The 20,871-nt window shown below is 46.2% G+C and overlaps 1 protein-coding gene across 1 annotated transcript in view; it reads left to right on the forward strand.

Moving 5' to 3' along the window:
- Positions 1–459: 459 nt before the first annotated feature.
- LRRC66 (leucine rich repeat containing 66) overlaps positions 460–20,871 on the forward strand; it is a 64,117-nt gene continuing 43,705 nt past the window's right edge. Inside the window, 2 exon segments of the mRNA XM_085642110.1 lie at positions 460–928; positions 1,222–2,340. Of these exon segments, the coding sequence (XP_085498236.1) occupies positions 1,227–2,340 (1,114 nt within the window). The 5' untranslated portion in view covers positions 460–928; positions 1,222–1,226.

Below are 20,871 nucleotides of genomic sequence, written 5' to 3' on the forward strand. Positions count from 1 at the left end.
CCAGAAGCAACAAATTGGGCCCACTGTGCAGGGGCGGCCCCTACACTAGGGCGGAGAAGCGTTGCCCCACTGCTTTCTCGCAGTGCAAGAAGCAGAAACGTAAAATGGTAATAACTTTAACTTTCAGTTATTACCATCTTATGTTTGGTTGCGGATGGGCGGGGCTGCTCTGCAAGCAGGGCAGGGGAGGAGTGGTGTGCACACTCCTGAGAGCGTAAAGACTTTGGTCTGCCCTCTGGGGCGCCCAAACCAGTCATGCACACTCTGTCCTTCTCCATGCTGATTAATTCAAATTAATATTATTAAATTAAACCCCAGCACGACACACCCCCAGGCCTCTCCCCCCCCCCCAGTCATGCCGGCCGTGACTGCTGCAGTGGCCCACCCGAAAGCACCCTTAGCCCACCCAAATAAAAATTCCTGGAGCCGGGCCTGCTCTGGTGCAGGGATCTACAGCTCAGGGACCGTCACACGCAATAAATAGACAGAGCAAGGACACGTCAGCAACAAGTTACACTAAAACAGCAACGCGACTAAACGTTTTACAATACTGTAATATTAAACTGGCCCTTGAAACAGTATCACACCGTCACAAAAATGAAACCAGTGTGGGGGCCCATATTTATACTTTGTACAGTGGCTTTGAAATGTAGCCTTCTCCTACTGACTACGTTTTGCTTACACGTCGAATTCTAAAGTTGTAAATTCGCAATACTTTGTAATACTTTTCTTTGAAAGCACCTTCTCTTTTATCAGCTGCGGGTATATGGAAGGCCTGCTACAGGTAGACTTTGATCAGTAATAATTGTAAACAAAAGCGGAAGTTGTGGTTCCAGGCGCTTGGACTTTCTCCCGCATTAGCGCTCAAGCCCTTGGAAGCGATGCAAGTCATTTCCCGGCACGGAAAACCTTTTACTTCTAACAAAATGTAAGTTGTTATTAATTAATATGACGAGTAACGAACTCAAGTTTCAAATTATCACGCAATATCTATTTTTTGGTCTCAAAATATGCTTTAACGGTTGATTTTCCAGCTAAGGCAATGCGCTAATTTATGGATTGATTGCGCTGTTTTAAAGTATGTTATGTAAAAAGCATGTTGTGCTGATGGCTACAGCCGTACACGTTTGCCACGCAATAACATATGAAGTTAAAAAAAAACGTGCATTATTTACGTCATGTTTTGCTCATTGACATTGTAATATGAATGATTTGTTGCAGATAGCATGTCCCGCCTCTTGTTTGCGGCCTTGGTCTTCGTGCTGCGTGTGGCTGGATGTTCAGGGGGAGAAGCGATGCTGCCGGTGGGAGACACGTCAGTAGGACAAGCGATGCTGCCGGTGGGAGACACGCCAGAGGAGGTAGAGATGCTGCCGGTGGGAGACACGTCAGGGGGAGAAGCGATGCTGCCGGCGGGAGACACGTCAGAGGAGGTAGCGATGCTGCAGGTGGGATACACGTCAGGGGGACAAGCGATGCTGCCGGTGGGAGACACGTCAGGAGGACAAGCGATGCTGCCGGGTGGAGACACGCCAGAGGAGGTAGCGATGCTGCCGGTGGGATACACGCCAGAGGAGGTAGCGATGCTGCCGGTGGGATACACGTCAGGGGGAGAAGCGATGCTGCCGGCGGGAGACACGTCAGAGGAGGTAGCGATGCTGCCGGTGGGAGACACGTCAGAGGAGGTAGCGATGCTGCCGGTGGGACACACGTCAGGGGAAGAAGCGATGCTGCCGGTGGGAGACACGTCAGAGGAGGTAGCGATGCTGCCGGTGGGACACACGTCAGGGGAAGAAGCGATGCTGCCGGTGGGAGACACGTCAGAGGAGGTAGAGATGCTGCCGGTGGGAGACACGTCAGGGGGAGAAGCGATGCTGCCGGTGGGTGACAAGTCAGAGGAGGTAGAGATGCTGCCGGCGGGAGACACGTTCTGTCCGCCTGAGTGCACGTGCCTTGGGCGGCTCATGAACTGTTCATCAGTTGGAATGACGACTTTCCCAACACAAATACCAGGGGCGACCACGGAAGTCGACCGAAGCCACAACTCTATTGGAGCCCTGTCTTCCCCGACTCTGAAAAGAGGGAAATGGACCTGGAGCCTAAAACACCTGGATCTCAGCGACAACGCCATTTCGGCAGTATTTTTCAAGGCATGTGAGCATTTGACAACTTTGGAGCCTTCAAATCTTAATGAAAGCACCCTTCCATACATTTCAATGACCACACATGAAAATATTAGGTTGCGTTTTAAAAGGTCAAGAAAAAACTCTAAATACACAGGCCTCTGCTCCTTAAACGTTCTGTTGATTAAGAAAAATAAGCTTGCCTTCATTCCAAAAGGTGAGTACAACTTCATTTCTATACATTGTTTTTTTGGGCGAAAAAAATGAGTTGAAAAATGTTTTTCAATTAGTATGTGGATTCCAATCAATTTGAAATGTTATTACTTAGTTAATAAAATTCTTGAAACTATGTAATTGATTGTCAGTGCACTGGCTCTCCAATCTTCCCATTATCCATACTCACCCGTTAGCACCTCAGAAGAGGATCAATGTTAGCAAAGAACGAAGTAAAGAACTTAGGGGCATATAATCACGACAGGCGATACAATTATCGCCGCTTTAGCGGCAGAAAACCGCCGCTAAAACGGTGCTAATGGGCTTGATAATAAGCTCTATGGAATTCCAATTGAAGCTCAGGTTAGATGTCCTTCACATCTAACAAGGGCTTCAATTGGAATTCCATAGAGCATATTATCAAGCCCATTAAAGCGGCGATAATTTTATCTCCTGTCTTGATAATATGCCCCGAAGTCTTGAAATTGCAGATCTGATTATCTTAAAATATCTTAACCTACTATCCCTGACTGAAATTCGGATAACCGGTTTATCCCAACTACTTCAAAATCTCCTCAACCATCCGGACTATGGGATCTTTCACTTGGACAAGATAGGAAAGATTAGGGGTGGGGTCCTTCATGAAGTGCAAATGCTTGACTTCTGACCAGCACGTAATGTTCCAAAATCTGTTGGTTGAAGTGAGAATGTCCGAAGCAACTCCCACAATCTTTAACATCATGTATCATTCATCAGGGGAGACACTCCTATTTGTTGAAGAATTGATAAAATTCATAGCAGAGAAAAACAACTGCACAAACACCATCGTCCTAGAAGATAGCATGTCTTGAGACATGCCACATGGGTCCCAGCCTGACTGTGCCACTGTAATCAAGCTATAACTGTCTGAAGAACCCTAATAAGGATGGAATTGGTCCTGGGTTGCTTGTGTTCCGGTATAGGGAGGACCTAGCCTTGCAGTTCCAGCTGGACTGTTCTCATAAAGGGCAGGGTCAAGGCTGATTTGTATACGGCGGGGTCTAAACTAAGGTGGCACGATGGGCAAAAAACAATGGATTGGGATGCGGCCCTAGCAATTGCCAGTGACTGAGATGGATTCATGCATTCCATCCATCATCTTGCTGTCTTTGGAATTGCATTCTTTAAATGTCACAAAGTCCTAAATCTTGGATTATGTTTTTTAAAGACTACAATACTTTACAGAAATTCATATTAAGGCATATTGTAGATCTCTCCAGTCCATTATCAAATAAAGTTTTGAAACCACTCCAGTATTAATGTGGGTAGTGAATTCCACCAGGTTGGAGAAGAGAGACTTCAAGAGTTACGGGGCATTTATTTTCAGCCCAGTAATGCAATTTCAACCACCGTTGTCCTCTATTAAGCTTGTCAAATATATATATGTAAGAATGTTGACAACAACATTTTATAAGAGTACTCGTATGGACCACTGCCTACTCTTAAAACATGTTACTTAAAATGGTCACCTTTTTTTTATACATCCCCTATTCCTTTAAAATAATGATTGTTTTATTAAAAAACAATCACAGATATGGTAATGTGCTGACCCCAGAGGCCACTTGACCTGTTATGGCTGTGAAACATAGTCGCTCACAATTTGCAACCTACCTCATTAATATTCATGAGGTATATCGAATCGCTACCTACTATGATTTGGTATTATTTGAACTGACCTATAAGTAGGTCGGTTCGCAAAATACCACACTGGTTGCAAAATTATTGGTCGCAATTTGTGTCCAATATTTTGTAACCAGTGCTTCACGGATCTGGGCCATAATTCTTAACATGGAGTAATAATTTCCATTTGGAGCGAAAAAGAAAAGTTAATGTGCATTTGCATGTACATCCTAACCATAAGAAGGGATATTTCTTTGATGGAAAAACTGATTATTCAATGTAAGATATAACCATATAAATCTTTGATTCCTCTAGATTTTAGTAAATAGCATTTGGGATTTCTGTGAATCCAAAACTAGTAACTTTTTGAAAGTCCTTAGTCTTAAGCCCTTCAACTTGTGCAGTCAATACCTTTTGGTGAATGAGGGCTAGTATTCTCATAAGCCTTTGCAGTACAGTTTCTAGCTATGCTTCATTTGGGTTTAGCAACCTGGACTGTTGTGTTCTTTCAGACAGTGTCTTCTTCAGCCATTCATTGTGCTGGTTTTATTCCTCTTTCTGGATTCAGTACACAATAGCTTTTAATTAAGAGTTTCATTAATCAGAGAGAGAGAGCATTCATGCAAGATCTTCTAGGGCTGTTTTACTTAATTTCTTGAGAGCTTGATGAGCGGGCCCAGCCTTCAAGTGCACCCCTAAAAACACGCATAGAACAAACATTATTTATTGCTTCCACCTATGGTGAGGCAAACTTGACTTGAATCCAGTGAGTGGCTGTGCAACAGTCACAGCTCCCTCCTGCTTTCCAGGAGAGTATAGTGAGGTTAGCAGTTTACCTGACCCCTTGGTGTGGTGAACCTCCCAAATTCTGGAAGAATTCCAGTGAGGTAACAAGACTAACTGATTCCAGAGGCCACTCCAGAGCAATAACCTAGACTTCCCTCTCTCTTGTTGCACAACTTCAGGTGAGGCCTAGTATTTCATGAAGCCAGGGCCTATGCTCGAGGTGCAATCGATCCAGGGAGCTATCCTAAGGACTGGAACTGTTCCAAAGTGCATGGAGTTTTCTCCAGTACAATAGTCAGGCTTATCGTGCATGGAAAAGGAATTCCGCGTTCACGGCAGGGGCTAAGGTCCAAATCCCATTGACTTGCAGGAAACCATGTGTTTATTGACAGCCTAATCCTCAGGAAGAAATGTAGTCTGTAGAGGCCACAGTTCATACTGTCTCCTTATGGGCTCCTAATATCCCCTCGTAATCACATACAAATACATTCCAATACTTGAAATTAATTATATGAATAATATATAATGAATAATTATAGGAAATGACGCAGCAGGAATCAATTTGAAAAAGTAAGTCTTATATATGCCGCTCAATTATTTGAAATCCTGGAATTCCAAATCTTTGCAGCCGCACTTGAGAATGAAAGATATCCTATCCAGATAACACCAAAGCAGGTTATGACCATAATAAATCATATGAGATCGGATGGTGCCACTGGACCCAGCGGCCTTCCGAACGCCTTGTTTAGGCAAGATCCTACATTTTGGTCCCGTGTTTTATCCCCCATGTTTAACATCAGCTTAAAGAATGGGAGCATTTCAGAATCCTGGAGGGGTAGCATTCTCCAACCGATTCACAAATCAGGACCACGTTCAGACCCAAATAATTACAGGCTAATAGCTGTTATAGACGTTGAGGCTAAGATCTACGCATTCAACCTACTGGTAGATCTGGAGACTTGGGTCAGCAGCAAAAACCTGATTCCAAAAACACAGACTGGATTCCGGGCCGGCGTGGGCACCTTAACAAATATATCAGCATTTACTCTTCTAGCTAAGAAAGCAATTGATAATTCAAACATCCTCTATGCATGCTTTCTAGATCTTAAAGCAGCTTTTGATAAAGTTCCAAGAGCCAAACTATGGGCCAAAATGAAAACCTGAGGAGCTTCCCCTAACCTATTAAGAGCAATTATCAACCTTTACTCGAATACCTGGGTTCAAATAAGAAAAAGGGAATGGCCAGAGCCTAACTAAGACATTTTTGACAACAAACGGGCTAAAGCAAGGATGTATGCTGGCGCCCAGTTTGGTTTGTGGTTTATTTAATTTGTTATGCATTATATTTAGGATGTTTGTAATAAGAGGACATTATGTTATATGTGAATCACAAATATTTAAAAAATGTATTAAATTGATTTTAGATCAACACCACTCTGCACCTCATCTTTTTCTAAGATTTAAATAATATTTCTTATAGTAGAGTAAGAATAATACATTTAAACCACCACATACTGCGCTAAGTTATACACTTTTGTTGGTTTGAAGTTATAATAGTAAATGTCACATTAACCACGAATAATGTACTTTCTTCAATGTTTGTGAGCTTGAAATTTGAGTTAAAAATACCTGCCTTATATGTATGCACATTCTCCAAGTATTGTGGGATTGGTGGTAGAATAGTATATCTCATCACTTTCATTTATTTATGCACTGTCCCCAATTTTCTCACCTCCTTCCTAATATTTGTGGACAGGAGTTACAAAAGTTAAACCCAAACATACCGCCCCATTCATGCCTTTTCTAGAATATTTGCAAGACTTGAGTTGAATTAGTAAATATGATCCCTTTAATATTAAGAATGCACTTTCCCCAATGTTTGTTGCCTTGGAGGTAAAATAGTAGATCTCACCCCTCCCATCTCACCCCCTTCCAAATATTTGTAAGACTGAATTTAGAAAAGGTAAACCCAACGATCACTACCCCATTTATGCTTTTTCCACAATGTTTGCAGGACTTGAGTTGAAATATTAATTTTTATCCCTTTAATATTAAGGATGCATTTTCTCCAATGCTTGTTGGCTTGGGGGTAGAATAGTATATCTCACCCCTTCCATCAATTTATATACTATTTTAATGCCTGTTGGATTGTTATTAATAAATTATATATTTAAGCTATGTTTTGGTAATTTTATTTGTTGTAGGTTTAATTTTTATAATTATGATGTTTATGAACGAATTGAAAACGGTTTGATATTCAATACATTATTATTTACAATATTAACAATGGGTGAATTAATATTAAATGTGTTGTATTTTATTTCAATTTTATATTAATTCACAAGTAAATAATTTTCTATTGTTAGTGATTTTATTTTACCTTCATGAAGTTCCTTTAAGATTTTTCATAATTTGATAGTTTTGATATTTATCAAAAACAACTTGATGTAATTTATGCTGTAAGATAAAATTAATTCATGTTAAGTAGTAGACAATTTTGTATTAACTTTTAATATTCTTTCGAAATAGTAAATGTATTTTTTATTTTTTCATTACAAATAAGTTTACATTTTTAAAATAATGACACTTTTATTTCAAGTTTAGCTAGTATTAATTAGAAATTGTTTTTTTTAACATTTTAAAAAATATATTTGTGCACTTTATTTTTGTCATAGATATTTTGGTTAAGCTTAGGTAATTTATTAGTAGATATTTTTATACATACTTTATGTTTACTGTCAATAGTTTTGTAGCCAATAGTTTTGTTATTTTCATTATGGGTATTTGAAGTCAATATCTTGACTATCAATTTCTAAATCTCGAAATCTTTGCACAACTTATATTTCTGTTGATATTTTGATATACAGACTTTGCCACACTACCATTCCCTCCACCTTTTCTGAGTGCAATTTAAAAGTTCTGTTTCATGTGCACCTACACATTAGCAGCCATTTGGAGAGCTGAGACTACCACACATGAACTTAATAGAATCAAATATGGAACTAGAAACCCACTCATAGTCTGTTTTTTAGATTTGTTAGACTGAATATCGGAGCTGACTGGTGAATACACATGAGCTCTCAGGTAAATGGAGCCTTTAGACTGACTGAAAAGAAAGTTGTTCAAAGAGTGTTTAAACTAGATCATCAATGTCTTCAATGTTACTGGTTCAGTTGAGACATGATTTTCCTCTCACCCATGTCCCTCTACTGTAATATAGTAAACCAGCATTGGCAAAGCCAAAAGGTCACACATTTGGGACTTATTGGCTTTGCCAATTGCATTTGGCCGTATTGTACAGCGGGATGTTGAGTAGCATCGTGAAATAAAAAAGGTGTCATGCTGGTCATGTCATTGCACTAATGCACGCATGCGCTAGAATGCATAAGCATAGCAGCAGAATAACCCAGGTGACATTTGTGTAATACTTTATTCAACGATTCAATATAGTAGACTTTACTTGGATTGCTATATAAAACAATTATGTGTTTTTTAGCATGAAAGTGTTAATCGAAATAAACGCCACAGGTGTTAGGCTGGGGATAGGGAAAAACAAAAGAGTGGGTGGGGGTAAGGGAAAAACCAGCACACAAGGGCCGGGGGAAGCACACCTCGGCAAGGACACCATATGTGAAAGAGATTTATCAACACAGATTGCAGTGTGGGTGGAGAGAAACACATACCAGAAAGAGAGAGCAGCACAGGTGAGAGAGAAGCACATGGACAAGAGAGCAAAGAGGAACAAAGAGAGGAAGGGAAGCAGACAAGGGAAACAGCTGAAAAACACGTGTACTCATGGAGTACTAACGAAAATAATTTTTTGAACAAAATGTTTTATTGATTTTTATTATTCCATCACTGCATAATACATATGCATTTGGTAATCAAGCTTAATGCAACAAATGCAACAGAAGTAACAACATACAGTACATAACACAAACATCCATTGCAGTACATTCAGTTCAGTTTAGCCCTTGTCGACTACTCCATCCGGGGTAGCGGTCAACATCACATTACACATGCAGGCACCTAGTGCCCCCTCTTCTGGCCCCAGAGATCATAATTCTTGACTTATTTCAACACATCAGGGTGCCCCATAAAGAAGAGTGTCACAGGGCTCCAGATATCTTTTGGCCTGGAGAAGACCGGCAATTCCTCAGCATAAATATCTAGTTGTTCCCTTAATCCTTAATACAGTGCGTTACTGTAAGTACAGCCTTCCCACCCCAGTTCTATGCCACTAGTCTTTTGGCCAGTAATAGTGCGATAGATGCCAGTTTGCGATTACATGGTTGAATTGATTTAAGCAATCCCAGCAAACATATCCACGGAGTGCAATCGACCTTCTCCATAAATATTTGAGATAGAAGTTGTGTTACTTTGACCCAATATAGCAACACATACTTGCAGCCTCAGGCAAGGTGCATAAAGCCTGCGCCCTCTGCACCACACCTTACACAACATGAGTCCCCCCTCAGCCCATATCTGTGTAGCCGCTCTGGTGTATAATATATCTGATGGAGAAATTTAAAGTGAATTATCCTGAGGTTGAAATTTGCCGTGAGGCAGCGCACAAAATTACACCTAATCCTCCCACAACAACGGCATGTCAAGCATTTCATTCCATCTTTCATGAGCCACAAATGTAGCCATTGGGTTTTCAATGAGTGAAGTGTTGTATAACCTGGTTATCAGACCCTTCATATCCTCCTTGGACAACAGCATCTGAAGTGCATTCAGAACCAACGGTTCACCCGGGAACTCTGGGTATATCACCTTAATTACCGCGCGTAGTCTAGCATACACAAAACCTAGCATTGCAGTATAAGGCTTCTTAGCAGTGGGGGCCTCCAATGGTATAAATCTCCTGCTAGGGTATAGGTCACCTAGTGTGGTAACACCAACCCCCCTCAGTATTTCCAATGACCCCTGTTCCTCGGTGACTGAAATGTCAGGGTGTTGCAGCCACCATCAGGGCTGGGGTGTATAAGTAGTCCCTACCTGCTCTAACCCGCAGCTCCTTCCATGCACGTAAAGTGCAACTCACTGTGTTTATGTGTACTCTGGGATTCAGAGGGCGATTATAAAGCACCATTGCCGTGAGTGGGGTTGGGTGAGCATCATCTGCTTCCACAGCCAGATGTGGTAGATATCGCTGTGGCAACTGTCAATAGTGCGCAAAGTGCGCTTGCGCACACAATTACTACAGTCGCATGTCCGGCGCCCCAAAGCCACCTCGCTCAAATGGCTGCACTAGAGTATCCCAGCTGCAGCGCGGTTGCTTACCCACCCACACCAGAGTCAGCAAGCATGCTTGGAATGACTTAAAAAGCGTTTTACTTAACACTATGGGAATGTACACAAACAGATAAAGGAACTTAGGCAGTGCCGTCATTTTTATTACTTCAATACAATCCGATGGGGATAGTGGGAGATGTATCCATCTAGCCACCTGATCTGTTAATGTTGTAATCGCTTGCCCATAATTAATTTGCACTACAACCTCTGGGTCCCTATGTATCCAAATACCCAAATATTTAAAGGCTCTGTAGCCCATGTCAGTGGGAATTCTAGCTCATATGATGTGGTGCACTGTGTGAGGGGTAATATTACAGATTTTTCCCAGTTTATGTTGTTGCCTGAGTACCCTCCAAATTGTACATACTTCCTAAGCAAGGGCTCGAGATTCATCTCAGGTTCCCCCACATACAGCAGCATGTCGTCTGCATACAAGAATATGTGCTGTCCGAACTGCAGTGCAGCCTGCCCACGTCTCTGCCTGATTTTACACTCTAGAGGCTCCAGCACGAGGGAAAAAAGCATTGGTGACAGTGGGCATCCTTGCCTAGTACCCCTGCAAATTGGGATAGGATCCGATAAAAAACTTGTTAACTCGAACCCTCGCAGTCGGCTCTGGATAGAGCAGATGCACCCATTGCATGAAGGAAGGGGGGAGCCCCATACGGCTCAGCACAGTGAACATATAGCCCCACTGTATGGAATCGAATGCCTTAGCGGCATCGAGCAGCACCCCAACTGCCTTCAGTTCACGGTTCAAATGATGCAGCATTGCAGAACAGATTTCTCAATTTGTGCATTGTAGATCTATTTTGCACAAATCCGGATTTATTTGGTAGCGGCAAATTGGGCACCAGTGGCTGCAGTTTTGTCGCAATTATTTAAGTTAGAATTTTCACGTCACTATTCACCTTTGGGTTCCTTATCTGGCTTCAATAGCATGACTACCAGGGCCTCACGTAAAGTGGGGGGAAGTATCCTGCTATCATATGCTTCCGCATCTACCTCTGCCAGTCTTGGGGCCAACTGATCCGCATACACTTTATAAAATTAACTGGGCAGGCTATCTGCTCCCGCTGCCTTCCCATTTGGCAGCTTTTTTCTTTTTTTTTTTTGAATCCGTTTATTACAGAATCCAAAAAATATACAAAGATGGGCCTACAACCTTCAGGCCGGCCGCTAGCAAGCAAAAGGAGCATGTGATACAGACAATAGCACGCATACTGCGGCAGAGGGAAATTCACAGGAGTTGGAAGAAGCGTTGGTAGCCACATCATCCAGACACCACATAACGGTTTCATTTTAGTAGAAAGAACAACAAGAAACAAATCCACAAGGCAACCCACAATCGAAGACAGCAGCATGTGCTCCCCTAGGAGGGGGACCCCACCAATCCATAGGAGTATCGAGGGGGGGAAAAGGTCAGGACGGGGACTAAGTAGGCACATTGCCCAGAACCGGGAAGACAAACTGGCTAAGGAGACGGGGCCGGTGACGGATCGGGAAATAACGGCGGGGTACAGATTCCCCCACGGTAGGCGTTCCAGGAGCCCCATACTTTCACCCACGTACCAGGCTTACCTCTAGCAACATACACCACCTTTTCCCGAAACATGCACCAATCCATGTTATCCTTCCACGCCGAGACAGTCGGCGACCTCTGGGAACCCCACAGTTGAGCAATGTCACGTGTGGCCACCATGTATCCCAGAGTCACCCACCACGTCTGCGGCACCGAATAGTCTGTTGGCTCCCACACATTCAAAAGACATCTCCTCGCCTCGGGCAGCAGTGGCACACTCGTGACTGCACGCAAAACCTCATGCACACCACGCCAGAATCGCGTCACCTCCGGGCACTCCCACAAAATATGAAGAAAGGTCCCCAAGGAACCACACCCACGCTTACACAACCCATCCACAGCATAGCCCATACGCATCAGCCTCGGACCCGTAACATAGACCCTATGGAGTATCTTGAGCTGGACGAAGCGAAGGCGGGCCGGTATGGCCACCTCTTTCGGGGAGGCCACCGCAGACACCCAGTCCTCGTCATCCAGCTCCAATCCATCAGCAACCCATGCCTCCCGAAGGCCAGTCAGCAGTCCCGAACGGTCATTAATAAGTTTTTTATAAATTAACGAAATCGTGCCGTCCGGGACGTGCCCATCCAGCACTCTATCTTCCAGAGGGGAGTACTCCGGGATGGAGGCGAAGTCCGGAAAGACGGAGCACAACGCGTGACGAATCTGCAGATATCGAAAATACTCCCTATCCTGCAGCTGGAATTCTGTCTGTAACACATCGAACGTCTTGAATCCCCCCCTCGTCCAAAGATCGCCCACCCGGCTAATGCCTATCATGTCCCACTTCTCAAAACCCTTCGAGGTCCACAGGGAGCCCAGCCGCTCAGATGCGTATAGTGGCGTCGCACGGGTCAAGCGGTCCCTCCACCCCATCGCCGCATTAGCCGCGTGCCACACTTGTACCATGACCCGCGTGGGGCCTGTCAGACGCGCGTCGAGCGAGTTGGAGTAGAGCGCCCGATTATAATCACCACCCGGCATTAACATTTTATCCATTTCAAAGGCAGGGTTTAGAGCGGGCCCGTACAGGCCGTGATTGACTGCAGCCAGCTGGGAGGCCCAATAATATCGCTTGATATCTGGGAGGGCAACCCCCCCATCGTACCAAGGGAGCGTCAGCTTCGCAAGGGCGATGCGCGGTCTACCCTCCCAAAACAGTCGGCGCTGCAAACTCTCCACCTCGTGAAAGTAGCGCGCCGGGACGACGTCCATTGTGTTCTGTAAAGCATACAGGAAACGCGGCAGCGACATCATCTTAAACAATGCCGCCCGGCCGAGCGGCGAGAGCGGCAAACGCCTCCAACGCGCGACGTCCTCCTTCAGGCGATGGAGGGGGGGAAGCAAATTCTGACTATAGCGGGCCTCCGCGTCTAGAGTAATGAAGACACCCAGGTACCTAAAGCCCCGCGGGGCGATCTGGATAGGACAACCCCGCGGAAGGATAGGATCCTCCCCAGAGAGAACATATACACACGATTTAGCCCAGTTGATTACAAGGCCGGAGTTGAGGCCAAATGAGTGCAATACATCAACCAGTACTATCAGTGATTTACGTGGGGAAGCCAGGTACAATAGAATGTCGTCAGCGTATAGAGATACGCGGTCCTCATACTCAGGGGTCCAGCGGAGACCACGGATAGAAGGATTCCACCGCAGCCCCTCCGCCAGGGGCTCCAAAGCAAGCGCAAAAAGGAGCGGCGATAACGGGCAGCCCTGCCGCGTGCCCCTGCCCAGCTCGAACGGAGCCGACACTCTACCGTTCACAACAACCTGCGCCAGCGGTCCAGAATATAACAATTTTACCCAACCGATGAATCCCGGGCCAAACCCAAACTTCGCGAGTGTCGCCCAAATATATGGCCACTCAAGTGTATCAAACGCCATAGTGGCGTCCAAGGACGCCAAAATGGCCGGCTTCCGTATGAACGGGACACGTGCGAGCACCCCATGCAGACGCCGCAGGTTAAGCGCAGTATTGCGATGAGGGATAAAGCTGGACTGATCCTGGTGAATCAAGTCGCACACCACCCCAACCAGCCGATTAGCCAACACCTTGCCGAGAATTTTGGGCTCCGCATTCAACAGCGAAATTGGCCGGTAGGATGTGACCCGGTCCCGTGGTCTCCCCTCCTTATGAATAACCACGATAGTGGCCAGACGCTGGTCAGGCGGGAGGGAACCCGCCGAGTGGGCCACGAGAAACATAGCACGGAGATGCGGCGCCAGCGTATCCGGTCGCAGCTTGTACAATTCAATGGGAAGACCATTAGGACCCATGGCCTTGCCGGAAGCGACCGAACGGATGGCGAGGGCAATTTCCTCAGACGTAGGGGCGGCATCCAACGACACTCTGTCCTCCTCCGAGAGGGAAGGCAGCGCGATGTCCCTGAGCAGGGCATGGGAATCTTCTTCCGAGCGGGAAGACACCGGGGAATACACCCCACGGAAATATTCTGCAAAGCAGTCAACAATTTCTTCCGGTTCAGTGACACACACACCATCCTGTTTCTCAATCGTTGGGACAACTCGACTCGCTCTCTCCTTTTTGTCCAGCCACGCAATCAATTTACCAGCCTTATCACCCACATCATACAGTCTCCCCTGTTGCTCTCTACTGAGGCCCCTGGCCGCCTCCGTGACGAGGGCCTTATAGGCCGCTTGCTTGATTTGGCAGCTTTTTAATGGCCTCTTTAACATCATCAACAGTTAATGGCTGCAGGAGGAATTCCCTTTGACCCAATGACAGCCATCTCAGCACCATATTGTCTACATAGGTAGCAATTTCGATATCTGTAGCAGCCTGCCAATTTGCATATAGATCAGCATAGAAATCAGTAAACACCGGCAATATCGCCGATGTCGTATAATGAGACCCACACTTTTTTCCTAGTAGTTCGACTATATGACCCTGTTCTTTTTGCTCAGACAGTTTGGTGGCGAGTGTACTTCCCACTCTGCCTCCCTCCCCATATGCGCTTGCCGTCCAGCTCTTGGACCTATATCACACCTCTTGCGCTGAAATCTCTTCGAGCTCAGAATTTAACTCTCTCATCGTGTCAATTTGTGGGATGTTGGCTGTAGTTCATATTGCCGTTCAAGATTCTGCAACTTACTTTCGATATCTTGAAGTTTGTTACGGAGCGACTTCAGGATGCCAGCTTGTACCCCCATACCTTCCCCACGGATGGTAATCTTAAAAGCTTCCCTTAATGTTCCTGCCCCCTCAACTGATCCCTCGTTTTCGTGAAAGAAATTGTTAATGGCTGTCCCTATTTTGGTGCGAAAGACCGGTTACAGCTGCAGTCGCCACTGAAATGGGGGTCTGGTGTACGTCTGGATCGCCAGCTCCAACAATACAGGAGCATGGTCAGATAACATTCTAGCCAAATGCACCACCCTCCCTGTCCATGTACACACCTCTTTGGAAACCAACCAATAGTCCAGCCTGGACCACAAGTTATGCACTGAAGACATAGAAGTGCCTTCCTTCCCGCCTAGATTCCTCGCTCTCCACACATCAATCTATCCCTCTGCATCCATAACCTCTCTGACTGCTGATGCAGCCTGTTTTCCATGCCAATCCATGGACGCAGACCTATCCATTACCGGATCTAAGTTTACATTTAGGTTCCCTCCCCATATGATCATAGATGGGGGAAGTCACCCCAGACGCCTTAAGAAAGCAGGATCATCAACATTAGGCCCGATGTATTACCCAACACGACCATTGAGCCCCCAAGGAGCCCTGTACCAACAAGAAACTGCCCTGATCATCAGTTTCAGTGTGAGTAAGTGTGAATGGAGTACCCTTCTTTACTAGAAGCATGACACCTCTTGAATATACAGAGTATGACAAGGCCACCTTTACAACTGCCCACCTCTTCCCCACGGTCTGCTCTGTGTGTTTGGTCAGGTGAATTTCCTACAACATAGCCACTTGAATATCGTGCATGTCCAAATATGCAAATACATGCCTGATTTTTTGGGGTTATTTAGGCCTTGTACATTCTATGTCAGCATTTTAATTAAACCTCCCTGAGTTGCCATTCATAGGAATAAGTCCTTGCAATCAAATGGGGTGCCACCCCACCCCCACCGAGCAACCAACTGAGCGCACCTATTTACCGCATGTACTGTATCTGCAACACTAACAATCCCCAAAAAACCACCCCTCACCTACGTCATCCTATCCAACTTGCCAAAGCCATCCCCCATCAACAGAACTCTGTGCACAACACGGTCGTACACTAACATTTGCAATTGGGGTATACCCGTTGGGGGGTCGCTGGTACCTGAAAATCCCTCCCGAGGAAACCTAATAAAAATGCATCATCCACACACATTTACTGCAACTGTTTTAGTTTTGTAGCAGCGAGCCCCACTCAACAGTATCACAATTTAGTGTGTTCGGCATGTCCCCCAAACAGTCCTCCAGAATCTGCTGCCAATGTAACCATTTCTACATATAGCAGAAGAATCCCCAACCTATACGAAAAGATGGATAGTCTCTGTGGATCTCACACCAATGTTGGCTTCATTTTTACACCTAATATTCCAAGGATGGTTACAGTTCCTACATAAAGAAAAGAATAGTAATAGCCAAAGAATAGGCTGTAAAGAGTAGGGGATGTCTCCAAGGACAAAGTGAGTGTGTAGAGTGAGGAGAGGATACTCCTTGTTGTGGTACTTGGTGCCCTCACACACCCTTGCGGATGTTTAGCATCATCATTGGGCACAGTTGCTCCTCGTGGGGGTGGCGCTGCAGTCCCTCACGGGCCCTTGGTTAGGGGCTCTCTGGTGGAGTTCTTTTAGGAGTTGCCGCATTTGTGAGTGTGGGTGTGTGGGTAGGGGTGTGCTAGTGGGTGCAGGTTATAAAATTGAGACAGGGTCCAAAAATAGTTTAATTGGGAGGTCCCTGGTTCAAATTAAAATATTGACGGGGATGGAGATGCACGATAGTGCTATAATGAGAGGGGAAACTTAACCAAATAATGTCCCACTTCTCTCAACCCGTATAGTGTATTAACAAGAGTGCTGTAAAAAAAGTTAGGTCAACATGTTTCGCGCTTTCTGAAGGTCCCTATTGGATCCAGGAGCGCTTCGTCAGGACCAAAAAAAGGGAAATACCAAGAACGGGTTCGGGAAGAGACAGCCCGTAATCCCATCCGTTACCTAGGTCTGGTACGCTTGACAATTCGTGTCCAGAGTCCGTTTTTATACGAAATTAATGTTCACAGCCCCCTCCAACTCGGTGGTGGGCTCCGTCAGCGTGAGCCGCGTTGTAAGGATAGTCTCGTAGCCTTACTTTGCGGGGTGACCTACCCGTGCGGTTGCTCTGCCGTAACCGGCAGAGCAACCGCCGGGTGCTAGTGGGTATAACCTGCACCCACTAGCACACCCCTACCCACACACCCACACTCACAAATGCGGCAACTCCTAAAAGAACTCCACCAGAGAGCCCCTAACCAAGGGCCCGTGAGGGACTGCAGCGCCACCCCCACGAGGAGCAACTGTGCCCAATGATGATGCTAAACATCCGCAAGGGTGTGTGAGGGCACCAAGTACCACAACAAGGAGTATCCTCTCCTCACTCTACACACTCACTTTGTCCTTGGAGACATCCCCTACTCTTTACAGCCTATTCTTTGGCTATTACTATTCTTTTCTTTATGTAGGAACTGTAACCATCCTTGGAATATTATATGACTTTTAGGAGCATTGGTTCAGGACCTTTTTCAATTCGCTCCTAGTACCCTCTCTCATTGATTAGTTCATTTTTACACCGACAGCGCCAATCTCCGTACTGTCTTTTGCCTATTCATCGTCCGCTACTGGATCTGAGGGTTCTTCCAGTTCTGTTGTAGCGTTTTCACATATTGCATTGCACTCTTGGGAGTCGTGAACATTTTCTGCTTGCCCTCCACCTCAATCCGCAGCCGAGCAGGGTATAGCATGGCATAGGGAACATTTTCAGCAAGCAGTTTCTTTTTTACTGGGAGAAATTCACACCTCGCCGCCAGTGCTGTGACAGTGAAATCAGGGTAGAACTCAATCACATTTCCTTTACAGTTGATGGTTTGCTTCTCCCTCGCCAAGCAAGGACTGTATCCGTGTTGCGGTAAGCGAGCAACCGGGCGCGCCGGGGCACCTGGTACCGGGCACGCCACTAATAACCTGTGGGCCCGCCCCACCAGCATTACTTCAGATAAGTTTTCAGCCCCAAACACTTCCTTGAGCATTGACTCAATATATAGTTCCATCCGGCCTGTGTTTGTGGTCTCTGGCAGCCCAGCAATGCGGAGATTATTACGCTGCGACCGCGCCTCCAAGTCAACATATTTTGCTTGGATCACAGCTAGCACTTTATCCATGTTCAGACTTTTAGATTTGACTGTTTGAAGGTTGTCCTCCATAGTTGAAATGCGCTGCTCTGCTTCACCCAACCGGGCACCCTGTTTATCCAATCTGGTTGCAAAATGGTCCATACACATGTTGAGAGCATCAATTTTCCCATCAATAGATTGTAGGCTGCTTTGCATCGCTATTAACATCGCCTCCAGTGTAGAGGTGCTTTTGTCTGGCAGGTCCTGTTCAGAGTCAGACAGTGCGTGCTGTTGGGACCTAGAAGGCTTACGGACCTCATACGTGAGGCGTTCCTGCTGTTTATCTGTCTTTTCCATGATGGGCCTAGTGTCCTCCTCACACAGCTATTTCTCTCCAGGGACCGCGGCAGTGTTTAGGCGGTGGAAACAGTGTCACAGATGTGTGCCCTACACAGCTCCCACATGCTCCAATCAGGCGCTCCAACAAACGTGTCCCACAGTGACAGCAACCCGCGCTCTCCAGGTCAAACCGCAGTCTAATATATATCCAGTTTGTTGTGGCTGTGGTCTTGTTCTCAATTGTCCCACAATTGCCTGGCTCCTGTCTCGACCGCACTCGGCAGGCAGCTTCAATTAGTTCAGGCTAGTCGGTGCGGCCCTTCCAAATTTTTACTGGGTCTGCCTTACAGGCCCCAGAGCGCGACCCAGCAGCTTACGCATAGCCACAGGCTCCCCAGATGGATTCTCAGGGGAACAGATCAGGCTGCAGCTCCCGCCACAGCATCAGCCTTCCCACACAATATCTGGGCCGCCTAAGTGAGCTGGGCACTGCTAAACTCCTTACACTCACTTGCGTGGGTGTCTCGTAGCTCCGTCCCCTATAACCGCGTCAGTCAGCCCAGACTCAATCTCATGCCGGTTAGTACCTCGCTGTCCGTCACACCATTTTCCCGTCGCTGCCAGCTCTGCATCTATGCTCCGGCAGCTCCGGTACCGCTATTAGTCTCTGGTGGCTGCCATCTTGCTGCCTCGCTGCGTAGCCGGGCCGCTGAGGCCGATCGACAAATTACCACACCTTGCTGCTCCTGTAAGCGCCTCAGGGTCTAATAATATTCACGTCGTGTTCCTTCAACTATATCCGTAGCCGACAGCTTCGGATGCAACCTATTTGCCAGGATAATGGGCAGTTATTAGCACTCGGCCTGCAGATCTGCTCTAGAAAACAGCCGTCTTGCTGCCGGCTCTCTAGCGCCCCCCAGGAAAAGAAAATAATTTAAAGAGGCAAAGGAAGTGCACGGATGAGAGAAAACATCATATACTGGGAGGAGGGGGAGGGAAGCACATGAGAGGCAGCTGGAAAACATAGTAAGCAGTGGAAGGACACAAGTAAAGAGACACTACTTCAGGGGAGGAACCGACAGAACAAGAACAAGGCAATCCATAGACTAAGAAGCAAGCAAATGAGACATTACTTGACATTACGCGCTAGCTTTAGCCTCAGGAGTGAACCGCTACGGGGGCCATTACTGGTTCTAGGGCCGGTAACTTGTTGCTGCTAATTGCTTTTTGCTGCTAATTTACTGACCGGACTCTCGCTCTTTTACTGTGCTATACTGTGTTTTTATCTCGCATACCCTCACTTAAAACAAAATTTCACTCACCTGCTGCCTAGAGCGGGGCCTATTTTCTCACTTCTGAAACCGCGAGCGCCATCTTGGATCGGTCTGGATCCAACATCTGAGCGCCATTTTGAAACGCGCGTTAGCGCTCTTAGACGGGGAGACCATAAAAGCAGAGCAATACAAGCGTGGGGGCGCGCCAGAGGCAAGCCCGTCTGCGACCGTCCGCGCCCCGGACGAGAGCCGGATGCCGGCCGACGAATAAGACTCCAACAAGGTACGCCATGTTTATTCCAAAAACCAGCTGATTGCGATCGGCACGAGGGAAAACAGTGGAATTGTTGCTGCTAGTGACCTTGATGGCAGCGCCACTGATACCAGGGCAAGCATAAGAAATGTGCGTGCTAATACTCCTGGTCACCTCAACTGTGGACTGATCAACGGCAGGTCATTGGTAAAGCACTATTCTGAAATAGCGTTACTAATTGAGGATCTGAAACTAGACGCCTTGTTTCTCACAGAAACCTGGATTAGAGCGGATTCCGCAGTTGAAATTGGACTTGCCTGCCCGGATGGATTTAAAATTATACATAAATCCAGGGACGAGGGCATGGGAGGAGGGGTAGGGTTAATTTTCAGGGAGGAACTTAACTTCACTCTGCTACAAGTGGATAAGCTAGAGGGATTTGAACTGATGGGCTTCTCGTTACAGGAAGCCAGAGGTAACCTTTTATCAGGTCTACTGTGTTACCGCCCTCCGGGGAGTAAAACTTCACAGCAACCCGTTCTAGACACCATTGTCAACCTATCCCTATCTCACTCCAACATGATCATCCTGGGAGACTTCAACTGGTGGGAGAATGTTAGCCTGAGAAACCAACTGAGAGATCTGAAGTATACATGCCATAATCTGGGCCTTCAACAACTAGTCAACTCCCCGACACATCAGGGAGGGCATATACTCGACCTCTTATTTGCAAAAGAGTCGGAGGTGGAACTTTTAAACATCTCTCCTCAAATTTGGACGGATCACTATCTGGTACATTTTACAATACGGCTAGATGACTCTCCTGCCCAAGTCAACATGGCCGGGCTGTATCGGGAAGGGAGAAACTGGGCTAAATTAGCAAGGATAGGCGCCCTCCTCACACCGCCTACGGTGAGCCCTTTCCAGAGCTCCAGTACTGTGGAGGATAATTATAACACATACCAGGAGTATATCACGTCTGCATTGGATAATTTGATCCCCATGAAAAAAGTGAAAA

Source organism: Triturus cristatus, chromosome 2_2 (assembly GCF_964204655.1).
Source record: "Triturus cristatus chromosome 2_2, aTriCri1.1, whole genome shotgun sequence".
In the NCBI taxonomy this organism is placed as follows: Eukaryota; Metazoa; Chordata; class Amphibia; order Caudata; family Salamandridae; genus Triturus; species Triturus cristatus.